This window comes from Pituophis catenifer, unplaced genomic scaffold, assembly GCF_029215685.1.
Source record: "Pituophis catenifer annectens isolate HBS135680 unplaced genomic scaffold, rPitCat1.0.hap2 SCAF_2, whole genome shotgun sequence".
NCBI lineage: Eukaryota > Metazoa > Chordata > Lepidosauria > Squamata > Colubridae > Pituophis > Pituophis catenifer.
In genome coordinates this window covers 197170345-197198014 of record NW_027256882.1, presented here as the reverse complement: position 1 = coordinate 197198014, position 27670 = coordinate 197170345, and the positions used below count along the sequence as shown (strand labels likewise).

The 27670-nt window shown below is 38.0% G+C and overlaps 1 protein-coding gene across 1 annotated transcript in view; it reads right to left on the bottom strand.

The window, feature by feature from the left end:
* CORO2A (coronin 2A) overlaps window positions 1-13684 on the bottom strand; it is a 62830-nt gene extending 49146 nt beyond the window's left edge. The window contains exon 1 of the mRNA XM_070938490.1: window positions 13607-13684. Coding sequence (XP_070794591.1) covers window positions 13607-13621 — 15 coding nt within the window. The 5' untranslated portion in view covers window positions 13622-13684. The remainder of the gene's footprint in view (window positions 1-13606) is intronic.
* Window positions 13685-27670: the final 13986 nt, after the last annotated feature.

Genomic DNA, 27670 nt, shown 5'->3' with positions numbered 1-27670 from the left:
TACTATAGTCAGAGCCTGCCACTCCAGGTAACACATTAAGTGGCACATCATCCAAAGTTGTTCACTCTCAAACATAGCTCCCCTCAAACTTAGCCTTCACCTGCAAATGTAACAGAAGCCATGGGTCCAGGAGAACATTCAAGTTAAGAGCTGTTTCTTCATCCAAAGATAAAAGCAGAGCAGACACGGAGCCTGATGGCTTCTGGACAAATGCTTAATGCTGTCTTGATCTTATTAGGGTTTAATTCCAACTTGTTTCTTCTCATCCAGACCCCACAATCTCCAAGCACTTGGGCCCAGACTAACCATAGAGACTCTGGCCTGGCCTGGATGACAAAGTAAAACTGGAATTATCAGCATGCTCCCCTGAAACTGACAGGACTTATTTAAATATTAGCAAGAAGGGGGAAGAGGACCCCACAATAGAGGGTACATTGGGATGATCTCTCTGCTCCTTTGGGATTCATTTGCACTGCTCCATTAGGAAGGAGAAGAAACACCATAACCCTGAATCTTACAAGCAATCCAGAACTATATTAATGTCAATGGGACCAAATGCTGCTGAAAAGTCAAGCAAGATCAAAAAAATTGTATTTTCTATATTCAGGTTTCAATGAAAGTCATCCATCTGAGCAGCAATGAATACTATTCTGTCCAATGGCCAGGCCTGAATCCTAGTGAAATAAATACTGTACCATAGGAGCTTGGTATTTGGTGACTGATGGACTCCAAGCTTTATTTCTCACCAAATACTGATAAGTGGCAGGAAAACTTTTATCAATTAGTTAACCTGGGGCAGAGAGGTTCTGACAGATGGCTAGACCTTCAATTTTAGCTATCTGTCAAAACCTGGCACATTATTCAGAGAGCTGATTTATGTGGAGTAGATTGGGGTGGCCCAGAAAAGCAGATCAGTCACTGGACTTGCAAATGATCCATGGGATGGTAGACACTACCTACCAAGAGAGGCTTTCTATTTCATTAAGATATTCTCCCACAAGCACCACTGGTCAGAACCTGCCTGGTAAAGGTGTGTCAGATCCTCAGGTAGAGAAGGCTGTTTCATCAGGCAATGAAAAGTGATTGTTCAGTCCAGTGAGAGATCTTCCCACTTCACCATGCAACTGCTCTCCCTGCGTCATTCATCTGTTTTTTAAGAGCTATTTTTAAACAGAGGCTTACCATTCTTCTGGAAGAGCACTAAACCCATGTTGGAAAAAAAAACCTAGCAGGCCCTGGGGGATACTGAAATGGAAATATCTTCAGTGCTTGTTTCTTGTTTTTCAGATTGGCTGACAAGAGCTGGAGTCAGCTCTTTACCCACCAAGTTGTCAAAGCACATATACAAACAGAAAGAGACAGAGACAGAGACAGAGACAGAGACAGAGACAGAGACAGAGACAGACAGATGATAAGGAGGGAGGGAGGGAGGGAGGGAGGGAGGGAAGGGAGGAAGGAAGGAAGGAAGGAAGGAAGGAAGGAAGGAAGGAAGGAAGGAAGGAATATATACTGGGATACACACACACAAAGAGGGAGGGGGAGGGAGGGAGGGAGGGAGAGATGATCCATGCAACTGGACACCAGATTACTATAGCTCTTCTGGTAGAAAATTGCTGAACAGACATGAAGGAGAGGAGGCATGCCAACACAGCCTCTTAAAATGCGACAGGAATTGGGCACGTCCCAAACGCTAACCATGCCATCACCCACATTGGTTTTTTTTATAAACAAGGTTTTTTTATTTCTTTTAATCCATATACATATTTTGTGATCAGTACATTGACTGGGTCAAGTCTTTTTTTTAAAAAACAATGTTAAACTAATAGTACAAATAAGTATATATAGTCCTAATCTTCCAACTTCAACGATGCTATTCTCTTTTCATAATCCTTTGTTATTTTCCCATTAATTCATTTAAACATAAATGACATTTCTTTACGCCATGTATTTGTTCCCCTAGTAAATGCTATTATTTAATATTTTAAAAATTACTCATTATACCACCATAACTTCCAGATTCCAAATGTGAAGGATTATTAGTAGAGCCAAATATTAACCATATTTAATCAACCCCGGGAGTGTACCTCAAAGTCTCCACAATTTCCAATCCTTAATATATAAAATTCACAATATACTTTAACACACTGAAAATATTAATAATACAAATAAATGTCCTAATCCTAAATTTCCATCTACTCATCTTTGTTTTATATATAAATATGCATATATTCTGTTAGTAATTTTCCATTTTATTAATCTATTTTCTTATATTTATATTTTTTATATTTCCTTATTATCCATCATCTCTTAACCTTTTTAGAGTCCCATCATTTATTGACTTTTTAGTTGGCCTTTTATCTCTCTCTCTTGGAGTCTTATAGCTCTTTTTGATATTTTTGTGCCTGCCAAATACTCCCTTCTGAATACCCTTTATCTCTTTCTGCTGTATTGTTTGAACATCCTTCAACTTTTTAAAAGAGATTTTCTTTTTTCCCCTAAAATCTTTTTTTGGGGGGAAAGTTTTTCTCTTTTCTCTCTATTCTGTTAGCTTTTGAGGAGTTATCTAATTGATTCCTACTTATTCCTTTCTCATCTTTATTTTTAACTTCTTGCATCTCATTTTATGTTTCTTCTATTTATTGAATATCTTTTACCCCCACTTGTTGAATAACTACTACATTCATTTCTGTGTCTTTATCATTCTTTAAAAATTCCCGCATACTTTTTAACATCAAAATTATATCTTTTTATACTTCTGTATCCATTTTATAACAATGTAATGAAAATTATTCAGTATATTTTTATAATTCCAGTATCTCAATATTTTAAATCTCCTTTTATACTCTTAAATTTTTAATTTACAACCTTAAAGTTTCCCAATTACATATCTTCCCAATTGTCCAGATTTTAGAATCTTCCTCCCCCCCTCCCGTTTTCTTTTCTTCTAACACCTTTCTTCTTTTGACTCGTAGGGTGTTCTGTTAAATAGCATTAATAGTCCAAGTCCAAATTAATCTACTATATTCCTCCAATCTTTCCAGTCCATAATCCAATAGCCAATTTTAGTAAAGTTCAGTTATGTGCAAGTTAGTTCCTTTTAAAGTCTTCAGAAGAGGAGAAAAAACAAAACAAAAACTCATTAAGTATTCTCAACGTTATCCAAGTCAACATAGAGTCAAGGTCAGGCCGTCTTCCAGATGTTATTATTGGGAAAAAAGGACGAACATTACTTCAAAACTGAAATAGTTAAAGCTTTTTGCTGTAAACTGGGTATGAAGCAAAGGTCATGTCCTTTAAAAATGGTTAGCACTGCATCTTTGGGCCACAGCTGGTGGATGTATGATAAACCCACTGACTAAAAGCCATTTCCCCCATAATGATTATAGCCACTTCTAGCATCATCAGCTATCACGAGATGATAACAAAGCCTCTTTGCTGTAATGTGAATGCAATTGTTGGATGACTTCTAAATTCCCTAGTGATAATCCCACCAAGCAAAGAAAGGCAGGATTAATAGAAATAAAAATTAGAGAATGCATCCAAATAACGGGGAGAGTCAGAAAAGAAATAACAAATTATCAACAAAATAGCAGAATTGCTGACATAAGTTTTCCTGCGAAGTGCATAAAATAAAATGCACCTCACCCACAGCTCTGATAATTCTCAGCGGAAAAGAAATTCCTGAAAATAGATGAATATTGCTTAGGGGGAAGGGACAGAGACAGCACAATGGTCTTTGTCAACAAAGAGCATTACTGAGTTATCGGCTTTTTCCATCTGCAGACAAAATTGCCTCAAGGAGTTTTGGGTAAGAAACTGTGATCAATAGATAAATATAAGCTAGGGTATATATGTGGTCTTCAAGAGTTTATTGTACTACAATTGTTTCTCCTGCTGCCTACAACTGCCAGGTATTTTTCCAATAGAGCTAAAACTGTGTTTCTCAAATTTTATGCCATTATGTACCAAGAAAACTTTGAACAATGTTGACCAAATATATCAAACACCCACCCATCCCGCCGAACACTCCCAGTGTTTTTGTCTTCACATTTTTTTTCCAGTGAATATCGTAATAGGTCTAGTTGCATTTGGGAATGTCTTCTCATTCCATTTTAAAAGGGTCCCTTAAAATGAAATTCTTTACCAACCATACTCCCAATTAAGAATTTATATATCATTAAAATTATTTTATGTATCCCTGCCATCCTAAAAATTATTAGGACAAATATACTGGTAAAGAAAGCTCTTCAGTAGAAATCTCTGAGGAACGAAGAGGAAGATGATTCTCATTTAATAAAATCCCAATTTTAGCAATAGCAATAGCATCTTGGCTTATATACCACCCCATAACACTTTACAGCACTCTCTGGGAGGTTTATAATGTAAGCATTATTTGCATATTGCCCCCAACAATCTGCATCCTCATTTTACTGACCTCAGAAGGATGGAAGGATGGGTCAACTTTAAGCCTCATCAGGATCAAACTCCAGGCTGTGGGCAGAATTTGCCTGCAACATTGCATTTTTTAACCTGTACCACCAGGACTTTTAATCTAATCTAATCTAAAATAATAATCATCATCTTTCTTAGTTATGTGTCTCTTTTGAGGCTGCTTGTCTGAAATCACTGTTCTACATAAGAGAATACCTGTGGACTCACAGTCAATGATATTCAAGAGCTGTTGACTTCTGTCATTTTCTGAATTTAAATACATTGCTGTTTGCACATTTTTCCTGTGTTCATGAAGCAATTTTCAGCCAATGATCCATTCTCTTTTTTTAAAAAAAAAAATTATTGAAAATTATTTAAAAAATACAGAAAAAAAAGTATAACAATATGGATAGAATTGCAGAGAGTAATATAATACATATAGAGTTTTAAAGTATCAATTTTCACCTAGAGAAAGTACAAACCTCCATTAAGCCAACTCATCAAAAGAAAGAAAAGTTTATCCAGGAGAAAAAATTCTCAACTGTCATGCAATGCTCCTATAGATATTTACCCACGTTCACATTAAGGTTAATATTTTCATTCTTCTTAAGATTTCTTTTTTTGCAGCCAAGCATACCATCTGTCCCAGCTCCTATATAACCCCGATTCTTGTCTATCTCGCAAAAGTCCAGTAAGCTTGTCTGCTTCTGCACAATCCATGATCTTTGCAATTAACATAGCCTCCGATGGGATATTTTTGGATTTCCATTCTTGCGCGAACAAGATCCTGGCTGCAATGATGATGTGGAGAGCGAGATACCAATTAGATTTGTTTAAGTTCTCTGGTTTCATGCCTAGTAAAAACGTTTCCGGGTTCAAATTTATTCTACATCCTATGATTTGATCCATTCTCAAACAGCTGATTTGGTGGCAAGTGGGCTCTGATCTGACCAACTGACTGGTGGTGAACATTGAAAATCAGAGGCTGAGGCAATGAATGGGTTGTAATCAACTGATCAGCAGTGAAAGGGAAATGGGCACATGCTAGACATCCATGGATCACCAATGGTCTGAAGATCACTTTGAAAATCACTGATCCTGAAAGCCACAGCTTCTAAATGCCTGGTCTAATGAGTGGGAAGATTTTCAGGAACTATGAGTAACATCTCTTGCTTTGGCTGATGGAGTTTTCTTTCTCCCATGGATTTTCCTGTGGATTTTGTCTATTTTTAAAACTGCAACAATTTGAGATTCAGTCTCTTCTGAAAAATAAGCCATTACTTATTCAGCTTTCCCTTGCAGGCCTGCATTTTACTTTGCATTGGCAAATCAATCAACCAATGAATCATAATGCAGGGAAGAGAATGAGACCTGATTTCTCCAGTCAGATATGAAGGTGTCAGACTGTTCTAATTATTTCTGTTACTTCCCATGGTAGGGAAGCCCAGGGGAAGCATAGAAATGCTTTGCATCCTTGTTGCAATCAGCTTCAGCCTGGTAAAGATACATAAAAGAAAAGCCAGTACAGTAGTTAAGATACCAGGTTGAAAATTGTGGGCCAGTCACTCTCTCTCAGCCCTAGGAAGCAGCAAGGATAAACTACTTCTGAAAAATCTTGCCAAGAAAACTGAGAGACTAGTCTAGGCAGTTGCCAGGCATCAACACTGACTTGAAAGTACTAAGGAAGTAAAAAAACCATAGAGGAATCTGAGCTTTTTCATTGTTTCTGTGTCCTGAATGGAGGGAGGAGGAAATACAGATAAGTTGGATGATTCCGGGGGACTAACAAAGAAAAAGCAGTAACAATGGGTCACCCTGCCATTCAACAGAATTGTTTTTAAATAAACTTGGCTTGATGTGGAAATACAGGTAGTCCTCAACTTACAACCACAACTGACCCCAAATTTCTGTTGCTAAGCAAGGCAGTTGTTAAGTGAATGGTGCTCCATTTTATGACTTTTCTTGCCACAGTTGTTAAGTGAATCACTACAGTTTTTAAGTTAGTAATATGGTTGTTAAGGGAATCTGGCTTCCCCATTGTCTTTGCTTATCAGAAGGTCACAAAAAGTAATCACATGGCCCTTGGACACTGCAACCATCATAAATGTGGACCAGTTGCCACAAATTTTGATCACGTGACCATGGGGATGCTGCAATGATATAAGTGTGACAAACAGTCGTGTCATTTTTTTCAATGCCATTGTACCTTCAAACAATCACTAAGTGAATGGTTGTAAGTTTAGGACTACCTGTGGAAGTCACCAAAGAATTAATTAAAGCTGCTCCATTTTAATTATAAAAAGGTTTTTTGGGGGGGGTACTAACACTGGCATATACATATGTCAGCAACATTTTCTATTTATTTTATCATTCACAAAACCTTCTATCTTATGTTATCGCAATGGTCCCAATCAGTGATGGGATTCAAAAATCTAGCGGTTCTGTGGGCGTGGCTTGGTGGGTGTGGCATGGTGGGCGTGGCAGAAGGATACTGTAAAATCTCCATTCCCACTTCACTCCAGGGGAAGGTTACTGCAAAATCCCCATTTCCTCCGGATCAGCTGGGACTCGGGAGGCAGAGAATAGATGGGGGCGGGGCCAGTCAGAGGTGGTATTTACCGATTCTCTAAACTACTCAAAATTTCCGCTACTGGTTCTCCAGAACTGGTCAGAACCTGCTGAATACCACCTCTGGCCCCAATGTAAGGTACTTCCAAATGAGAACTCCACAACATTTTGAAAGCAGCTTTGGACCTCTATAATCCCACACCTGTCAGGTGATTTCATCAAGTAAACTAATTTGCTTAACGCCTTGTAAGCTGCCCTGAGTCTCCGGAGATAGATAGATTTAAATCAAAATAAAATTAAAAAAAATTAAAATTAAATTAATTTACTTCTAGCTCAGTCACAGTGCATCTGAAACTTTTATTCCCTAAAAATTGTGGCTCTATATTGTTTGCATGTCTGTTTCTCTATGTCCATAAACTGCTGCTTAATCATGTTTGAAATTTTTTTCAACATCCCCTTACACAAATCACTTGGAGTATTGTATTGTGTTGTGTTGTGTTGTGTTGTGTTGTGTTGTGTTGTGTTGAATTGTTGTTTTGCATATGATTAGAAAAATTCATGGACTGTGAAATAAAGAAAGAGACTGGGGAAGAGGACACAGACAATTTTTTATTTTGTTTTTTTTTTAATGGGGTGAGAGTGAAGAAAGTTTTCTTGCTACAGAGCTACTGGTGACTCAAACGTGGAATAATCTTTGTTTTTGTTTTTTGTTCTCAGTCTAACAATTTGTGATCTTTGAAGAGACAGGGAGTGGAAATGGTAGCAAAACGGAAGAGTTTTAATTCACGCTTTACTTTATTTTCTTACAGTTGGAGTAATACATTTTCTAGAAGGACCATAATTAAATTAGACATCGCTGTGAGGGAGTGGATTGCCTTTTTTTTTTATAAGAGGGCAATCATTGCCAAAGTCTCTGTCTTCATTTTGATAATTAAATCAATCCAAAAAGAAGATAATATACAGTGAGTCATTCATTACCTCAGTCATATAGCTCAATCCATTTAGAACGTACTTTTTCAGAAAAAGAAAAACAGCTATTCTAGGAACTTGCCTATATCCACAGTTTTCTTGATCTTCCACCTTGGTCTTCTTCTATCTTCCAAACAGAGGCAAACATGTCATTGCTGACCAAGAACCTGAGATTTCCTCAATAGGCCCAGCCCACAACATTGTCAAACGGCAACGTCAGCAGTGGTTTTTCAATCACAGCAACAATCAGGGAATCGGCATTTTTCCTTTGTTTACCAAAGAGCCAGCTGTGCTTAGAGCTGGTACAGATTAATGGACAGGGATATAAATAATAAAACATGAAATCATGTAACAAGATCCACAACTACAAGCACAATATCCTCTCCAACATGATCAACCGCCAACTCACACCTACGAAATATAGGTAGTAATCCGTACAAGACAGTGAAAGGAATGTTGGAAGGATGTAGATTGAGGTCTTTCTTTATCTTTGACAATGACTTTACAGTGAATTTGTTATCTTCCATGTGCTGTACTGTAATTTCCAGCATCTTTGATCTTTGAACCAGCCTATATCTGTGGCTGCATCTGCTGAGACCTGTGATTTAATAAAATCTGGAACAGCATGTCACAGATTTCCCATTCTCTAACATGACATTTAACCAGCACCTGAAACCTGACCTATTTTCTGTTGACCGGCTTCCTATACTCAAAGTGAACACCAAGCAAACACAACATGTTGATCTTTGGCATGGTTTGCTTGGTGTTCACTTTGAGTATAGGAAGCCGGTCAACAGAAAATATGCAACAAATCCTAGTTAAGTAAATCATAGCTTAGCACAGTGCAGAATGCAGGGCCTTCGTTTGTTAGCTGTCCCATAACTACTGCAACCCTCCCTACCATAACCTATGCTATTTCCACATATTAGCAAGGAAGCAGGAATTGTCAAAAATGAATTCCCAACCTTTAAAAGCAATAGTTTGTTTTGCAAAACTGTTATTGGCTACAATTCTATGTATCTTGCACAAGATATGTTCCTTAATAATAAATAACTTCATAACCAAGGGCAGACTGTGAATACTGCAATAATGTTATATATCACATCCCTTACTTTTGACAGACAGGGGAAAAAAGCAAGGAAAGAAAAACATTCAGTAACAAATACAGTATAAACACGATGATTTGGTTCCCCAGTTCAATCCTTGATGTCTCCAGATTATTTATTCATTTGTTCGATTTATATTCTGCCTTTATCCTGGTTACGAAAGATCCCTGAAGCTGTGACATTTTGCTGCTGGTCACATTGATCAGAACAGAACTAGCTGAAGAATTCATATATCTAAGTAAACAGACAAATAAAATCTACTGAAGTCTCCACAATTCACTACCCATGCTGTATTATGGATGCAATACAGTATTATACAGAGAGTAAAGGAGCAGCCTAGAGTAAACTCAAGCCCATGTACACAATCAATGAAATCAAGTTTGACACCCCTGGATTACAGGCAATATTGTAATCCAGGGGTGTCAAACTCGATTTCATTGAGGGTCACATCAGGGTCGTGTTTGACCTGGGGGGGCGGGGTATGTGGGCAGCTTGACATCACTCATGTCGGGGCGCCTGTGGCCCGGGTGCTCTGCCAGCGAAAGTGGGCTCCCAAGCTCCGTTTTCAGCGGCAACAGCCTCCTGCAACCCTCTGTCACTGAAAATGGAGCTGGGGGGGTGGGGGCATGGGCCTTGAGTTTGACACCCCTGCTGTAATCCAATACAATGTCACACCAGCCATTATTCAATATATATATATTATTTCCAAAAAATAAAAAAGTCCAAAAGGCAAGACCAAAGTCCAAACCACAATCAAGAAAACAGAAATATATCAGAACTCAATAAAACTGCTGCTCAAACAGGGAGTTGTCTCTACTGTTCCTCTCTAGAAGGATCCAATGTTCATAAATCACAGCAGCTCCTAATATTCAGGATCCATCAATTCGAAATTCATTTTTGGATATACTCCAAGCTTACTAGTTCACAGGGCCATCCTCTTTTCTATAACATACTGTATAACAACATTTTTTATGTCCCAGTGTTTCTCTCTAATGAACATACCGTAATTATACTTTCCAAAGGATGACACAATGTGATTTCATAATTAACCACTTGATAATTTGAGCTTCAACAAGACATGGAAACTTTTAAAGAAAATCATTCTGTCTAATTAATAAATAGGAAAATTCTGCACTGCACTCCAAGGAGTGAAACATCAACACACAAAACCTACTCACTGATATTTACAAGAAGAAGTCCAATATACATATCCCATTAATAAATAGGTGCAGACATTTGCTATGAATTTTTTTTCACGCACAGACTCTGAAGAAGCCACCCAATCAATGCTGACACGCTATTTCTTTTAAGCATCACATCCAAATCAGATATTTGTCTAGACATTTGAAACTAATTTATTAAGCTGGCGTGCTGAATATTTGATGTGTTTGCTGCCTTTAATTGATTTAGTTGATGCTTTTTTTTTTTTTTTTACTAAATATCCCACTAGGATTTTAAAACATGTTTAAAAGACTGCCTGGTGACTATGAAATGAAGAATATGATCCAAATATTTTAATGATATTAATCAGTGTTACATGGCATTGCTTTTGTGGCTATAATAATATCCAGCTTGCCACTGATAACTTAGCAAGTACATGGTTAAGAGACAGCTCAGTCTTTGATCCATACCTCCAAAGGCAACAGAACTTTCTTGATTCTAGCGGATTTCAGAAAATCCTCAGGGCTAGCCTAGTTCAATTGTCGAGATTAGTAGGGGATTTCTCCCTACCGGTCCCCTTTCCCTCTTTACTAGATCTCTGGAGGAAGGCAGAATCATGCAAGAGCAACATATGGCTGGTTATCCCAGCCAATGGTATGGATCTTGAGCAAGCCAAACATTACTGATTTACGCTAGTCTGAAAGTATTAGCAAGTTTAGCACTGACATGACAGAAATCATTATAAAATCTGGTAAGAGTCCTCATAATAAGGTCTCATAGCTGGGAAAACAAAACATCTGGAATTGCCTAAGCTGACATCAAGTAACCATGCAAAACTGTATTATCTGTAGCTACTCCAGAAAACTGTGGAACACCCTTCCCCTTGAGGTTTACTGAGTTCAATCCTGAGCAATTTCCAGAAATACTATTTGAACAGATGATGACATATGTGGATAAGCTGAACTGAAGCCTTCTACAATGTGTCTTCCAAGCCCTACAGATTATGGTTTATGGGATTGAAGGCCAATTTTTCTGGAGGAGAGGATATGAAGAGAATAAGGATAATAGTGGAGATGAATGACTGAGCCACCTTTCTGTCACAATGACGAAGCCTTGCTATTTTAGCCCTGCATCAGAACAGTTGCTCAGAATCCATAGAAACGAGCACAGACAACAGATGGGCCAAAAGAAGAGCTGAAGAAGCAGGGAGTTTGGAAAAGATAGTTTGGGGATCTGAAAAAGCAGCCAGCCAAGAATCACCAAGGAGCAGTAGGAAATCAAGAAATGAAGATTCAGCTTCATAAACAACGTATTTTGATGTAAGCATCTAAGCTTTATTTATGAAAGACTTTACTGGACTGCTGTATTATGTTCTGAGAATGGTTATTATTGTGCCACAAGTTTCTGGAAGTAGGATATGTAAAGAAAAAGAGGAGTGAGAACATTGTATGTCTTAACAAAGAAAGAAATTAACATTTCTTAGATCTATTACTGAAGTTCCAGTTAACTGCAGGAAATGGCAAAGGGTAAATGTAGTAGGTGGTATTTTGCTTATGAACTTCAAGGAGAAGTGCTCAGTGATGGAACCAATATGTTGGGCTAAACAGGGACCAAGTCAACATTTCAAGGTTCAGAAAAATCACATGTTTTCCAATGCTGCTAAGTGACACCTGACAGTTAATAGTCACCTCCACAGACTCTAAGCAAGGTCTCTCTTTCAACAACTACCTGATACCCACAAGTTTCTCATAGCACAAAAATATTTTGCATCATCTATAAATTATAAACATCATTAATTGAGTCTTTCTTTCAGCAAAAGTCTCATTACAATTAAAAGAAAAAGCAATCCTTTTGCACACTTCAGTGTAGCTTCTTTGGACCCAGGGACAAAGTCACATGAACATTCCTTCTGCACGAAAACCCCAGGGCAAAGGCTGAGCAATAAACACATTCTACTGCATTCGTCAACAGCTTTATCTATGGTATACCTCCAACAAATCCCATTATTTAGGCCAGCCTTCATCTGGTCTCCCTCAAATATGTCAGTGAAACATCTTTTAAGGAAGAAGGAGAAGGAGAAAGAGAAGGGGGTGTAGTATTGTATTTTCATTTACAATTGTTTACATTGTTTGCAAGCCACTTTGGGAAAACTGTTATCCCAAAAGCTGGGATATAATAACTGTAATATACAAATTCTCTTCCCAGCCACATATCTTTGCTGGTTTGGGATTATGCAAATTGTAGTCTGACACATCTAAGAGATACTTGGTGGGAGAAAATTTCTCTATCAGCCATATAATAAACACTGAGTATCTAATTTTGCAAACAAACAAACAAACAAACAGGAAATTTAAAATGGGAAAATGTATCAGCATTAAATCTCATTTTGTTGACCTAACCACTGAACCAGCTGACCAAGATTGACCATCAGCTAGCATTCCCTTTTTTTTAAAGTTCTGAAAATAAATCAATATTTCAACTTTCAAGATATGTCCATGAAAGCTACTGTCCTTTTTTGTCAAATTGTGATAGACACAGTAAAAAGGAGAATTTATTTCCAATAGGAAATGATTTTTCACTGGCTGTTTACCTGGATGAAATTCTTACCTTGTCATAGGCAACGATGTAAAGGATAGCTACCGGTCTGAAAAGCAATGAGCCGACTCTGCCAGCACTGCCCAACTTCACTTAATTCCCTGCTCCACCCAATTCAAGAAACCTCTACAAACTATGACCCTCTTCACTTCCTGATGCTAGAAACAAATGTTATTCATCTCCAAGCACAACAATGGTGAAAAATAAACTCTAGTTCTTGTCAGATCTGCAAGAATGCAGATACAGATCAATGCATCTAATTGATTGCTCTAATTTCTAGACTATAATAGAAAATATGTCTTTCTTTTCCAGGAAGAGAAACATTTCTTACCCAATAACTTCCTGGTAGACAGTTCCTCTTTAAGTCTAGAAAAGGCTGGGATGGGGAATCTACCACGAGTCTCTACAAATAAGACCCATATTTTTGTGATAACCGCAGGGACCAAATATATGTAAATTCAAGGACCAAGATTTTCTCTTGTTTTTCTTCACCCCGCCCTTCAGATGCAGAATGATGCAGTCTTATCCACCTCGCGAATATCATTCAGTTTCCAAGAGCAGAAGCTCTCTCTAACTTAACAATTATTATAGCGCGCCAAGAATATTATAACTACAGAGTACTATAAGAGAGATGTGAAATCGCCCGCTCTTGTTTACAGCTCGCAAAAATAAATTAAAAAAACCCGGCAGTTTAATTCTTCGGACATTATTCAAGAGCAGGTTCATCGTCTTAGTACCTCCTTTTTTTTTTTTTTTTTTTTGCAACGGTTTCCTACCTTCGTGACGGTCATGCAGGCTGGATTTATTTTTTTTAAAAAAAAATATTTTTATGTTGGGTGCTCGTCTGGTACCAGTCTTGTCTTTCTGCAGCAAAGATCTCAGAGCCCGTCTACACCACACCTCCGCCTACGCTTTCCCTCCCCTCTCCCCTTACAGGTGTCGCTGCGCGATCAAAGAATCCCGTTCATTCACTAGACCGCGTCTGGCGACGCAGCTTCGTAGGCATAGCATCGCAAGACGCCAGTTTAAAAGAAAAAAAAAATCAGGGAAGAATCTTTTTTTTTTTTTTTTTGTTATTTCCCACCCGCTTAAAAAAAAAAAAAAAAAAGGACAGCCCTTTTAATATGAAAGATCCGCCCGCTTGCAGCAAGCGCGCTCGATAGGCAAGGCGCACGCTTGCTAAGTCACTGCAGAACACACACACACGCACACACACACGCACACGTACGAGCGAGCTGGGAGTGAGAGGGAAAGCGAGGGGGCGGAGCCAGAGGAGAAAGGAACCAAAGGCCGCTTACTCGCCCCTCCCCTCCTCTTTTGTGCGCGAGCGAGACGCTCTGACGGGGGAGGGCGAGGGCATTGCGGCCGAGGGAGGGGGAGGCAGGTTGGGGAGACCTTCAGCCCTTTGCGGGGGGAAAGCGGGACTTCCCCAGAAAAGGCGCTTGATGTGGGAGGACACGTTCAGAAATACATTTTTTTTAAAAAAAAAAATCAATTTTGCAGCTGATAATGACACACGTTCACACGCGCGCGCGACTTAGAAATAAGAGTCACGCAGAACATTTTGGAGTTTCCGAAGTCAGTTCTCCGCAGGGCTTTCCTGTTGACTTTCTGGGCATCGCTGTGCGGTTCTGCCCCGCTATGTCAATGGTTTTTGCCATTGTCTGCTTTTGCAGAGCTTGTTAAAAACAAAATAACGCCCAGAATTTGCTTGTGGTCTCCCATCCAAGGCTGCATTCTGCTTCTTATCTAATCTTGGACAAGGCTGTTGATTCGGTATTCCTGGATTGGTTAATTATGAAGAGGAAAACAAGCTTTATCCGTGCAATCTCAATCTGCCGCTGTAGGTTGCCCATCCCCTATTCTGAATTTTCTCTGGGCATAGGCTATGACTTTCCCAGCCCTAAGAACTAGGCGTTTCCTTAATGTGCTGTCTCAGGACTGTGAAGTAATTTTAATTAAATACAAAACTGGCCATTGCCAGGCTCTGATGCTGCTTAAGAACGTTAATCAACTTTTACATATTCTGTATGGAAGAGTTTTGTGGACCTCCATTGAACGGAAACTGTACCGTTAACCATCACCTCCAAATCTGGGCTGAGTCATACAAGCACACATGCTTGTAAGTGTACATATGCACTTCCATTTCCAATAAGGACACCTGCCCTGGGCAGCAGAGTTGGACTAGTCACTAGAAGATCTTGTAGGAAGCCCCCCCTCCCCTGTTTAAAATATTCTTTATTATATATATATATATATATATATATATATATATATATATATATAAATTTTTTAAAAAATATAAACATTCCATCTTCCCCTAAACAGTTATCATTTGGGTACAAATATCTCTGTACAATAACCATCAAAATTTACAACAGCATTCATTACATTGATATTAATTCTCTGATCTTACAATTGTAATATTGAACATAGTAAACCTATTCATTTTTCCCTCTTAACATATCTTCTAATAAGAATCTAATAATAATAAGCATAATAATCACAATAACCATATTTTTCCATCTCTATCTTATGATATTTTCTACTCTTCTTTAATCTCTTTCTTTTATTATAAACTTCCATTTTTATTCTCTAACCATTGATAAAATAATTCCCATATCGTATTGTAGGAAGTTAACACCCACCCCTTTCCTAGAAGAATGAAATATTTTAGGAAATATTAAAAAAGACAGAATATTATATTTCCCTGGTTGAGAAATGGAGAAACATGTTTTAAAGACAAAGCAGCTCCTACCTTCCTGCCCCCCCCCACCCTTTGTCAATGGACCATCATCTGCAACACAATAGGACCCATCTAGCAACAGAAACTAACACAATAGGACCCACCTAGCAACAGAAACTCACCACATGGCTCCTGGAAGATTACATCAGCCAGCAAGGCCAGCTAAGACCCCCACCCCCTGGGAGTCTGACAACCAATCAGGATACTCTTTTGGGGCCCAAGGAAGTTCAAAGCCAGAGAGGGCATAAAACCTGGGGACTCGCTGCATCTCGGCTTTTTCTGTTCAGGAACTCAAGCCATGTGATCCTGTCCACCATTAAACCATCTTTCCAAGCAGTCTCCATGTTTCCAGTGTCTTTTTCCGCACTTGGAGCTGAACCCAGAAGGATATTTCTTCTAACAGTATAATATTTCATTTGTTCTTTCTCCTTAATTGCAAGTGTTAATTTGTTCATTTCTGCACATTCTAATATTTTCCTAATCACCTTCTCATCAGTAGGGGTCTTTTCACTTTTCAAAATTTTGTGCAAATACAATTCTAGCTGCAGTTAATACATGAATAATTAAATATGCATTCTCTTTACTATAAGTTTCAGGTAAAATCCCCAACAAAAATATTTCTGGTTTTAAATCAATGTGCTGCTTTATCATCTTTTCCAGCCATGTATGTATTTTTGTCCAGTATTTTTTTGTTTCTACACATGTCCACCACATATGATAATAGGACTCAGGTATCTGGTGGCACTTCCAACATTTAGATGACTTATTCTTTATTCTTAATAGTAAAAGAGACAGGATAGAATATTTTCCCAAAGGAGAAATAGAGAAACATGCTCTTAAAGGCAAAAAGCAGCCCTAGTCTTCCTGCTATGAAACAGTCTCCAGCAGATGCCTGAAGTCTTTAGAGATGGATATTTTGCGCCCAGCCTATTCATGAACAAGCCTTCAGCCCAGCTCCCCCAGAAGGGATTAAAGGTAGATAAACAAAGACTCCTAAAATCTACATTCCCCACCCAACTCTAATGACAGGACATGACCTTTAGGACATAATAGTTTACCTACCACTATTAGAATAGCAAAAGACAGAAGGCTCATTATATTGCACAACCCCCTGGTGCATCTCAATCATCCTGTAAAGATCCACCCACTCACCCAGCCATTTGGTCAGCCACCCCAGAAACATTGTTGCTGTCATTGAAATTTCTGGAAACCAAATAAACCTTATTTCCTTGCAGTAAGTCAGCCTCCATTTTATTTCCAGTGCCTTTCTCCCCGCTTGGAACCAGACCAGATATTTTTTCCTACAATCTTCAAGGTCCCTTTCAGGCCTATAATTCTATTATTGTTTTAAACATCTCCCTCCCCATTGCCCTGCTGATCATACCTCCCTAACTAACAGACTATTGTTAAATGGAATATAGCATTTGTTGGGGACTGGGGTGGATAGAATCTTCCTTGTTTTACTTCTCATTTAGCCCTCTACCCATTATTTTTTTTAGTATCTGGAGTTTACTTCTCCTTTACTTTCTCACTTCCTCTGTGAAGTATATGGATGTTTGAAACTAGTATGCACCAGTTGAGCTATTCGTTTGACTTGGCTTTGCAGCTGAAGAGATGAATGTTTCATTTTTCATTTCAGGTCCTGCCCAGAAATTCTACTGGAAAACTCCCAAGAAGTTAGTTCAGAATTTCTACCTGGGATTAGCTTCAGGTTGAGAATAGGACTTCCCATCTTGTGCCAGGAAAGCCATTGTGAATTGGGCATCCACCTGAACCCAAGAAAGCTGAAACATACAGTAACAGTGTGAGTGTGCAAGAATGGCATTTTTTCTGTAATTATTAAGCAAGTAGGCCTCCTTCAAATGATTGTAGGAGAATATTCAGCTGGTTGCACACAAGCTCATTTCTGAAGGGCATTTTCTTTTAAATCCTAAAGCTGTTTGAAATCATTTTTAATCCCTTGAACACGTCATCGTATTAAGTGATGTTTTTTCAACATATGTAGGCAATCTAAATTGATTGTGGATCTGATGTCTTGATTTTCATCTCTGTTTACCACACCATTCAGTCCTTTCCTCTTTCATTTTTAAGATTGGTTTTTTAAAAGCCCATAACCCTCTTAAAATGTCAATTTGTTCAGTTAACTGTTATCAATGAGATAAGCACACTTAGAAAATTACAGCCTTGCATCCCAGACTATTTCAAGCTATTCTTACTTTTTTTTCTTACTACAAAAAATAAACATTTTAAATAATATTTTAGTAATATGAATATTAAATATTTTAGGTTCTCATGCTAGCATCCAGTTAAGGGGAAAAAAATTAATGAAAGCATCACTGACCATCTTTCTGAAAACTTTGTAAATGCTTTATAAATATATATCCATTTAAATTTGTAATTAATATTATCACTTTGAACTGCCTGTATTTTATTTTAGAGAAGCAATTCCCAAACTCACTAGCTTATTGACCCCTTCATGAAGTTTCATATTGTTCTTCAACTCCAAAACATTTATCAATATGAAAATAATTATTAAATACTACTTTAACTAATAGTACTATGAAGAAAAAGCAGCATAGAAACAATAGTCCCATTTATCCTTGGGGGTCAATATCGAGCACTTTGGGTAATCCTGTTTTAGACAATGTCCTTCAGCTTCCCATGTAATTAACCTTGTGGCATTTATGCCAGGTGGTGAGACAAATAAGTAGAGAAATGTATTTTAATCTAGTTTATGTCCACAATAGTTTCAATACCTTTCAATAATCTTAGTCTTGCAAGTCATCCTTGCTTCCAGTATGTCTATACACCAGTTCATACATTGTCTTTTTTCTTCCATCTTCTTGCCTCTATTTGAAGATCTCAATTTTATGCATATTTGAGATGCTCAGGCTTCCCCTTCCTTTCCCTCTTCCTTCATGTATTTGTCCTGCAATTTGATCCCTTTTCATTCCAGGTGAGAAGCACCTGGACACATTTTTCAGCCTAGGAGCAAACGTTTATCAGGGGCAATTTTCATAAACATATTGAGACTTCATAAATGAAAACAACAAATTACAAACATATTTAATATCCTAGATGTTACTCTTTATGTGTTGCTTTATAAAAGTTTTATAAAAGTTCCATTTTGCATAAATGTTACCTGCTCAGGTAACATTTAACCAAAATATAAATAAATAAAAATGCTGCTCATACTTCCTCTTCATCTGCTTCTAAGCTTTCTTGGCATTCTGGATCCCATAACCCACATGCCTTAATGTCTTTATTCCCTAGCCACCTGGCAAGACAGTGTAAGAGAATTGTTTTGATTGTCATTATCCAGAGACTTCACTGTAAAAATACAATAGTACCTCCTGTTAGTAAAGTGGGCCCCCAGTCTGTAGACTCGGTGCAGAAGGGGAAAAAATTGCATTGTCCTTCTCACACAAAGGGACTTCACAGATTCCCATACCTTCCTGTTTAAAAAATAAAACAAAACAGGAAGTATATTACCTCTATCACTAAGAAATACCTTGGAAAAATGGGCACTGTTACTCATTTCTTAAAGAAAATTTATCAGATATCATCATGACATTTCTAGACCAAAATAGAAAGAATTCTTGGTGAAGTTTACACAATGGTTTACATTTAAATAGAGATTTCCTCCAAGTCAAATAGATATACCAAAGTGGTTCCTTAAGTGCATTTATTGCTGCTTCAAACTTATCAGTGATAAAGTCCAAATTATACAACCATTTATCAGAAGTAGGACAAAAAGTCAAGGCTGGAGTAGCTCATATCATGAAACTTTAGTCACAATTCACACATAATTTGCCAATTCAGAGGACTTCAAAAAATGGTAGATTCAAAATGGTTCTGACTGCATTGTTCACATTGTTCTATTCCATTCACTCCTTCAACACAAAGTGTTATACTATAGTGTAGAACAGCTTTATCCAAAAAAAGGTAAATTCCTCAAATTGGATACAAAGGAGAACTACTGTGATCCATACGAGAACAGCAAACTGGCATAAGTGTTAGGATGGATAAAAATGTGAACAGAGATAATGGTGAAATCACATAGTAGTGACAACTCTGTTCGGTTCATCTCTTCTCAGGCATACTGCTATAATATCGAAAATCATATTGTACCTTATTTAGTTGCTCTAAAGATTATGGTGTAATATATGTGAGAACAATATAGTACCTAGAAAATATTTTGAACTATAACCTTGGGCTGAATTGACTTGTAGTCCACTCGCCTAGGGGACTGGGTTGTCTTCAGTTTTAGGGAAAACACATAGAACTATTAAATAGTGTTACAAAGGGTTGAAATAAACAGATCAACAAAACCAGTGGTTGAAAAGTTTTTTAAAATTATTCGTCTCTTTGGTTGATCTGAAACCTCTCAATTCCTGCCTCAAAACCTCCATCTTTGGGGTCAGCAAAATAAGGACCTAGTTTCGATTAAATAATATTTTATCTACACTATCTTTGGTAGTAAATTTAACCTGGGCTGCCCTCATTAAATGCAACCATCAATGACAAAGGTCAAGATAAAGAATAGTAAATTATTAACCTTGGTAAAGATGGGTGATGTTAAATGGTAGCATTAATTATTTTGGTAGCTATCAACTTGCTACTTACTGGCAAGGATGATGATTTATTTAGCACTGTGTATGCAAACGAAGATAAATCAATAAGCTATTGTAAGGATAGCTTGTCCTAATATTGGTGTTAGCTATTACAGTGCCACTTTCTGTTTCCGGGTCAAGGGCTTATGGAAGACATCTTCTGAAGAAGCAGTCTACAGGGAGTCAGATTTGTCCTCCACTGCTTTAGCTCTCACATCACATGAAGCTGAATTTAGATTGCAAATCTAAAAGCATACTCTGAAGCTCTGGTGTTTCCCACAAAACTTGGAAAGATCTCCTGGGAGAACTTTTCAGGTCTCACACAGTACCAGTATTTGCAGAAGCAGACGTGCTCATCTTTGAAGCTGAGGAAATACACACTAGACAATTCTGTCCCAATTCTTTCTAATCACAAAGGAAAGAATTAAACCTGTCTAAAGTAGTCAGATGTTATTAAAAGCAGCAGCAGCAGCTGGGGACCCGATAGGTAGGTAACAAAAATTAAAACTTCAACCAGGGCAGAATGTAGCTGTACAGGTAGTAAAGGATGTCAGATATTTAATATATGTAACACCACTGCTTTGTGAGCTGCATTGGTTGCCAGTATGTTTTCAGGTATAATTCAAGGTTCTATTATCATATTCAGAGCCCTTCATAGCTTGGGACCAGGTTACCTAAGAGACTGTCTTCTCCCAGGTGTTTCTACCCATCCAATTCAATCAGGTAGGTTGGGCATGCTGTGGTCCCATCAGCCAAGGAATTTTGACTGGCAGGAACCAAGAGACGTGCCTTCTCTGCCATAGCACCCCTGCCTTCTGGAATATTCTGTCTTCAAATATCAGCACAATCCTGGCCATCCTGACCTTTTACAAGGTTGTGAAGACTTGGTTATATGCCTGATTTTGGCCCTGAGCGGGTTAAGGGCCCATTTCCCGCCTGTATTAACATTCATAGTAACAGTTTAACTTGATGCCATATATTTTAATCATGTACTGTTTTAATTGTTTTTGTTGTTTTTATGTTTTATGATGCATGCCGCCCATAATTACTTGTTGATATGAGCAGCTATAGAAATAAAATAAGTAAATAAAGTACGAAAGCAGCATTATTCCTAGCAATGTGTGTATACCAAATTCTTGCTATATCACCTACAGACTTTGCATAACGATAAAATCCAAGGTAGTCTGCTGAACATCACACTTAGGACTATGATGTGGAAACCTTTGAAATCCCAGACCAGATTTGTCTATTTTATCTAGAGTCAGGTAGGAAGCATTTTTCCCACTTTGTGTTTCTGTGCAGGATATGGTGAAAATCAATGATTTTCAGAAATCTTCGATGATGGGAGAGAAGGGATACTATCAGATTTGCAAATGACCCAAACATGGGGAGAAATACTAACACCTAAGAAGATAGGTGTTCAAAAGTATCTTGAAAAGTTTAACATTGAGCCTTTGCAACAAGATGCAATTTGGTGGTATTCGGGAAAAATCAGATGGACAGTTATAAGGTAGGAGATCTGTGGATCAACACAGCTGAGAGAGATTTCAGCCAGTTCCTCCTAGTGCTAGTATAACATCTCAGTCACTACACCATTCTGACTCTTCTTTCTTATAGAAGTCAAAGGCTGCATATTAGAGAAAAACTGGGGCTGCTGTTTTGGTCTCTCACATATGCAGTATATTTTAAATATAATCATTTTAGCACCACACAACACCTCTTCAGGGTGCCAATTTTGTGACATTCCAATGTCAATTGGAAATGTCAATTTTGTGACATTCCAATAGTCACAAAAGCTAAAAGAACGTATGTATACAGTCAGAATAGAGGCATATGATGTCTTCATGCTTTATGAGCTTACATCTTTTCCTCTTGAAAAAAAAAAGTATGTAGATTTTTAATCTTATCCTTATGGTAGTTTTTTTAGGTAACTACATAGTTCCAATGATGAGCACAAGAGGTCACTGCAACACTTTCCAGGCTGGCAACCAAGCTTTTAATGATTTGATTGATAATCAGGAAAAAAAAAACCCTATCAATGGTTAATACTTAACAGAATGTAAAATTAATGAACATCATTTACTACTAAACACACGCAAGTGCTTGCAGGTATAAGTGATTTTTAAAATATTTATTCTACAGGTGAGTTTATTAACTTTTTGTTACTATTATTCTTCAGTTTTCATTCAGTTGCTTCCAACTCAATGTGACTCAGGTTAGTTGAACTTGTAAGTTGTAGAGAACAGTAGTAAGAGGTAATCAGGTATGTTACCGTCTTGTTATCCAAATGGCTGCATGGAATGATAATGTATAACAACCAAATCAAACCAAATAAACTGAAACAAAAGTATTTTCCCCCTGACATATGAACAATAAAAGGATTTTCAGAAATAACTAATCTGCATTTGTGTGATTGATGCCACCACAAATACATGAGACTCTGCTTTACATGAGTCCATGATCTCTGTTCCTATTCAGGTAATCCTGACTTAAATGACCCTAATTGGGACCAGCAACACCATCACTAAATGATGTGATTCTTAAGTGAAACATCACATTGACTGTCCACTTATTGATGCAATTCTGGCAACCCCACTTGCTGTTGTTGAGAGAATTTTGTATGGTCTTTAGGTGAAGACCCATCTAAATGGAAATCCATTCTTGGAAGATATAAGGGATTGCCTCCATTTAAACTTTCCCCATCTAACTATGGTATCTTGCTGGCCATTTCTACCCTTTTGGTTGCCCACTTACCCACTACTGCCAGGTGCTCCATCCCCATGCATGCCACTATTGATTGGCTCCTTCTTTTGCAATGGTGCATTTGAGGCCTTTTTTAACATGCCATATAGAGCCCCCTTTCATGAAAAGAAGTCCCAGCTGGCTCACAAAAGAAGAACCCAGTTAGTAGTGGTACACCTACCTGTGAGCCTGCAGGACATTTCCAAGGGACCTCCTTCATATGAGGCCAAGGTGGTGAACCCAACTGAGGGGATGTAGACGAAACTAACAAAAATTAGCTGGGGGCGGGCAGTGGCAATTGTAAATGTGCATGGGCCTTGATAACAAGGACTAAATTTGAATGGTCACTGCATGAATTATCATTAAATGAGAATTATTTATAAAGCAGTTATTGAAAGATAATCCTATGTTTCTCAACCTACACCTGAAAGCAAATATCAAGGTAACTGGGAATGAAACCTAATTCAGGCTTTTAATGAGCTCTGGAAGTCAGTACCTTTCTCCACTCTTCTCTCCACATATCTTAAGGAATGGTACAAAATACTCATCTTGGCTTAAAGGGGAATTAAAAAAAACATAAGAGTCTTTAGTTTAATAAATCAAATCAATGCATTTAAATGACAATATAGTTAGTATTGTTACATTTACATTCCACTTTTCCTTTTAAATGGAAATCATGAGGGATTAATCAACAACAAATTTAGCTTTGTTTTGATAGAATAAGAAAAGAAGGCTATTCAGTTTATGAATCAGAAAAGAAGGGCACAAGACCAGTACATGTCACTCTAAGAAACTTGCAAAGCAGGCCAAAATTCATTCAGACCAACAAGATACACATGAAGTATAATTTGTTTATTTAAAGTTTTTTTTTTAAAAAAAACCTTGTTAGTTGCAAAGATATGCAACTATGGATCTTAATACAAACGGGGGAGAAAAGCAACATCATATCAGGAAGATGGGTAGTAGTCTTCTCTCCATCCCACAACTCTGAACTGAAGGTGCACTGGGCCACAAACCTTACGGGGCCTATCTCTTAAGAATCCATTCTCTGTATCAGGTAAACAAGAACACAAAGAAGAGCCTGTTTTGCTGTTGGGAAGCAGAGGTCTTAAGCTCCTTAACATTAGAAACTTCTGGAAAGAAGGAAGCATCATCGGAAGGCTCTGATCTGATTGCTCAGGAACAGTCAATGCCCTTACAAGAGACGACAAAGCAGCATACAGAATCAGGTATGGCTGGTTACAAGGAAAGCACACAACCTGGTTTTAGTAATATCATCTAGTTTCTGCTTCTACATTGTTTTCAGATAGATTTTGTAACATACAGATTTTGAGCCTGATGTGGAGGATTTTGGTAATTTTGCTTTGCAGCCACTTTTTGGGTTCTTCTGGTAGTTGCCATCAATAAAATACTATGCGTCTGTCATGCCAAGTAAGAAAAAGTGTTGGCCAGACAGGAAAATCAGTTCATTCTACTCTCTCTTCTGGATCTGGTTTAAGCCAGCAACAAATGTCTGTCATAAATCTGCATCTGCAGTAGTCGTTTGAAGACAATTTGCTAGAGCAATCAGAAGTTTTTGTTCAGTCAACAGATCAGTTGGGCTGGGGAAGCTTCAAAAATAAATTGGAAGAAATGCTTCATATCTCACAAGAACACAACATTTCTCTGATCTTTGTGAAAGCAACCCCACTTTTAGGACTGGATGTTGCTGCTTTAAGAGTCACATAGAGTTGAGTCATTAAAATAGAAGTGCTTTTACCTACACGAATAGAAACTATAAGTTTTAAGGAAAAGCAGAGAAAGGTTGTGCTTGCAGCAGATTGAGCTAAATTTCCCCTGATTTTTTTTTGGAAATGTGCACAGCACTCCTAACCAATTCTCGAGGACTTGCATAAGGCTTTGCCTTCTCAGAAAGTTCTGCCTCAATTCTGTCTTCTGTAGTCTATTCCATTCTCAGACAGGATGCTAGTTTGAACACAGACAATTGCACTTGTTAAATTAAGCCCCAATCATAGAATGGGAGATTTCAGATTGGAGTCCTTGGCACATGTTTACATAATTGAGAAGGATGAAATGAATGACAGATATGCACCACTTAATTAACTACCTCATTAAAATACACAGAGAGATAGGATCTTGAGCTAACAAGAGTAATTCTTGAGATTTTAAATCCTCCTTAGAGGGATCCATTATGGAGCAGACTATGAAGAAATATTCTTCCTATGTCCACTATTGTTTGACCACAGGGATGGGCTTTGCACAGCATGCTATGTGCAATGGACAAGGTTGGGATCAAACAGTGAATGAAACCATTTCATTTTTTATTTAGTTGTAGGGTTTTTGCTGCAGTTCCATAACTTATCAGCAGGGGGAGGTACAACACTGAAGATAATTTAACAATAAACGTTCTGCAAATTTTCATGCAATTTTTTTTAGGTGATACAGAAACAGCTTCCTGTATCTTCCATCACTTTCAAAGTAAAATGAGTACTTCTACTTTGTTATGGCCATTCTGTTAAAGGGGGTGGGGTGGGACTTTTGGAGAGCAAAACATCTGACTTGCTGCTCCTTCAATTTAAATAAATAAATAAAATGCTTCAATCTTAATGACTGAATGAGTTGGAAAAGATTTGGGAAAGATTTGGGAGAGGGTGTACAGAATGGTTACAAGGGGTAGGAAGATGTGCAGGGTTGGAGAAGAAGCAGGAAACACCACCAAGGCTGTTGTAAGAAGAAGTTGGTAGTGGGAAATGGAACAATGGGCGAAGGTGGGGGGAGACAACCCACACCTGGGCACCCCCTACCCCCACCCCATGCCTTTTGCATTCTTGCATTTAATCTAAGGAATACATGGCTTGAGTCTTATCTCTTTGGGTGAGGACCTGCATTCCAGGTGTTACAATTATCTATTAGTAACAGAAAAGGGGAAAAGAAGATGTCGATCAGAAAGGTTGACAGTTCGGCGGCTCGAATCCCTAGTACAGGTCTCTTGTGTGATCAGGGGGTTGGACTAGATGACCTCCAAAGTCCCTTCCAACTCTGTTACTGTTACTTACTTATGAACAATGAGAACAATTAATCAATGGGACAGCTTGCCTCCTGGAGTTGTGGGTGCTCCATCATGGAGGCTTTCAAAAATAGACTGGACAACCATTTGACAGAGATGGTATAAGGCCTCCTGTCTTGAACAAGGGATTGGACTAAAAGACCTCCAAGTCTTCTTCCAGTCGTATGATTCTATGTTCTATGCCCCAAGCATGAAAATTTGTGGATAAACTGCTGAAAAAATATCACCAAATATCACTAAGAAAGAATCTTATTGTGCAGGTACTTTTCTCCCCTCTCTATTCTGAAATTTACAAAGCATTGATTCATCTATCTATATACCACTAAAATTTATAGTATATAGCTTCATCTATCTATATACTACTCTTGTTCCCGTAACCTTTGACTAGGTGGAATGGCTCATCATAGGGCAACGTTTTTTGAACCAAGGTACCTCAAATGAGCTACCTTATAGAATGTATCCAAAAATCCAGGGTCTATGACTTCCATGGAATTGAAATTTGGGAAAGTTTATAAAACATAATATAAAATGCCATAAAACGTTTCCTGTCGGTAACTCTGGATGTTTGACTGTGCTGTACAGTTCAATACTGGCTACTTTCAAGGCAGATACATCTCTAAATATATTCCTGAATTTTTAAGACCGATTCAAATACATTAAAAGCTGCACCATTGTTAAAGGCATTGAGGAACGAATGTGGTAAGGAAATATCTCTGAAACAATATTTCTGAATGTAGTAAGGAAATATATCTCTGAAACAACCCTAAGGGGTCATGGGTTCTCTAACAGAATCACAGAATGGTAGTTCTGAATGGACCCCAAGAATCTTCTAGTTCCGTGTTTCCCCATCTCAGCAATTTAAGATGTGTGGACTTCAACTCCCAGAATTCCCCAACCAACATGAGGTTAGAGTTGCTAAGATTGAGAAACAGTGATCTAGTCCAATCTCTGCAGGAAAGCCAATTGATTAGAAAGCCTGCTATAAAATGAGGAAAGCAAAAAAGGGGAAATTTGGTATATGCATAATAAAAGTATGGCTCATACATTGGGTTAATCCACATTTGCTTCACCTATGGTTGGCTGAAAAACCTACACTGGAATGAACCACGGGTATACTAGTAAACCAAAATCAGTCTGCATTTTCAGCCTGTGGGCCATACATGGCCCGGCAAGCAGTCTTGAAGGTCCACTAGCCTTTTTTAAAAGGTCAATAAATTCACTGCCACCAAAAAATTACCATCATCATGAAGGACTTCCCGTTGCTTCCCCAAAAGACACACTGCCAAGTGCCTCCAGGCTTTAGTGATGCTGCCAATAACCAGCCTTGCTGCCACTCTGCTAGGTGATCGGTGCATCGGGTATTCCTATGCAGCCTGAAATTATTTTTAATTTATCAATGTGGTCCTTTCTTCTTCACAAGTTGTGCAGGCCTGCCATAAATTAGGGTTCACAAACTATAATGGCTGTATTCGTACATCATACTAAGTTCTATGGGGATTCTTTTGATTTAGAGTCAGAGTAGCAGAAAATCTCTAGCGGAATGCAATCCAGGATTTTTTTCTGCACCACAAAAAGATGTAATAAAAATAAGGCATGATATATCCTTATTTGTGATGGACTTGCAAACTATTCAATACATCTGCATTCATTGCACCAGGTGCCAAGTATTTAT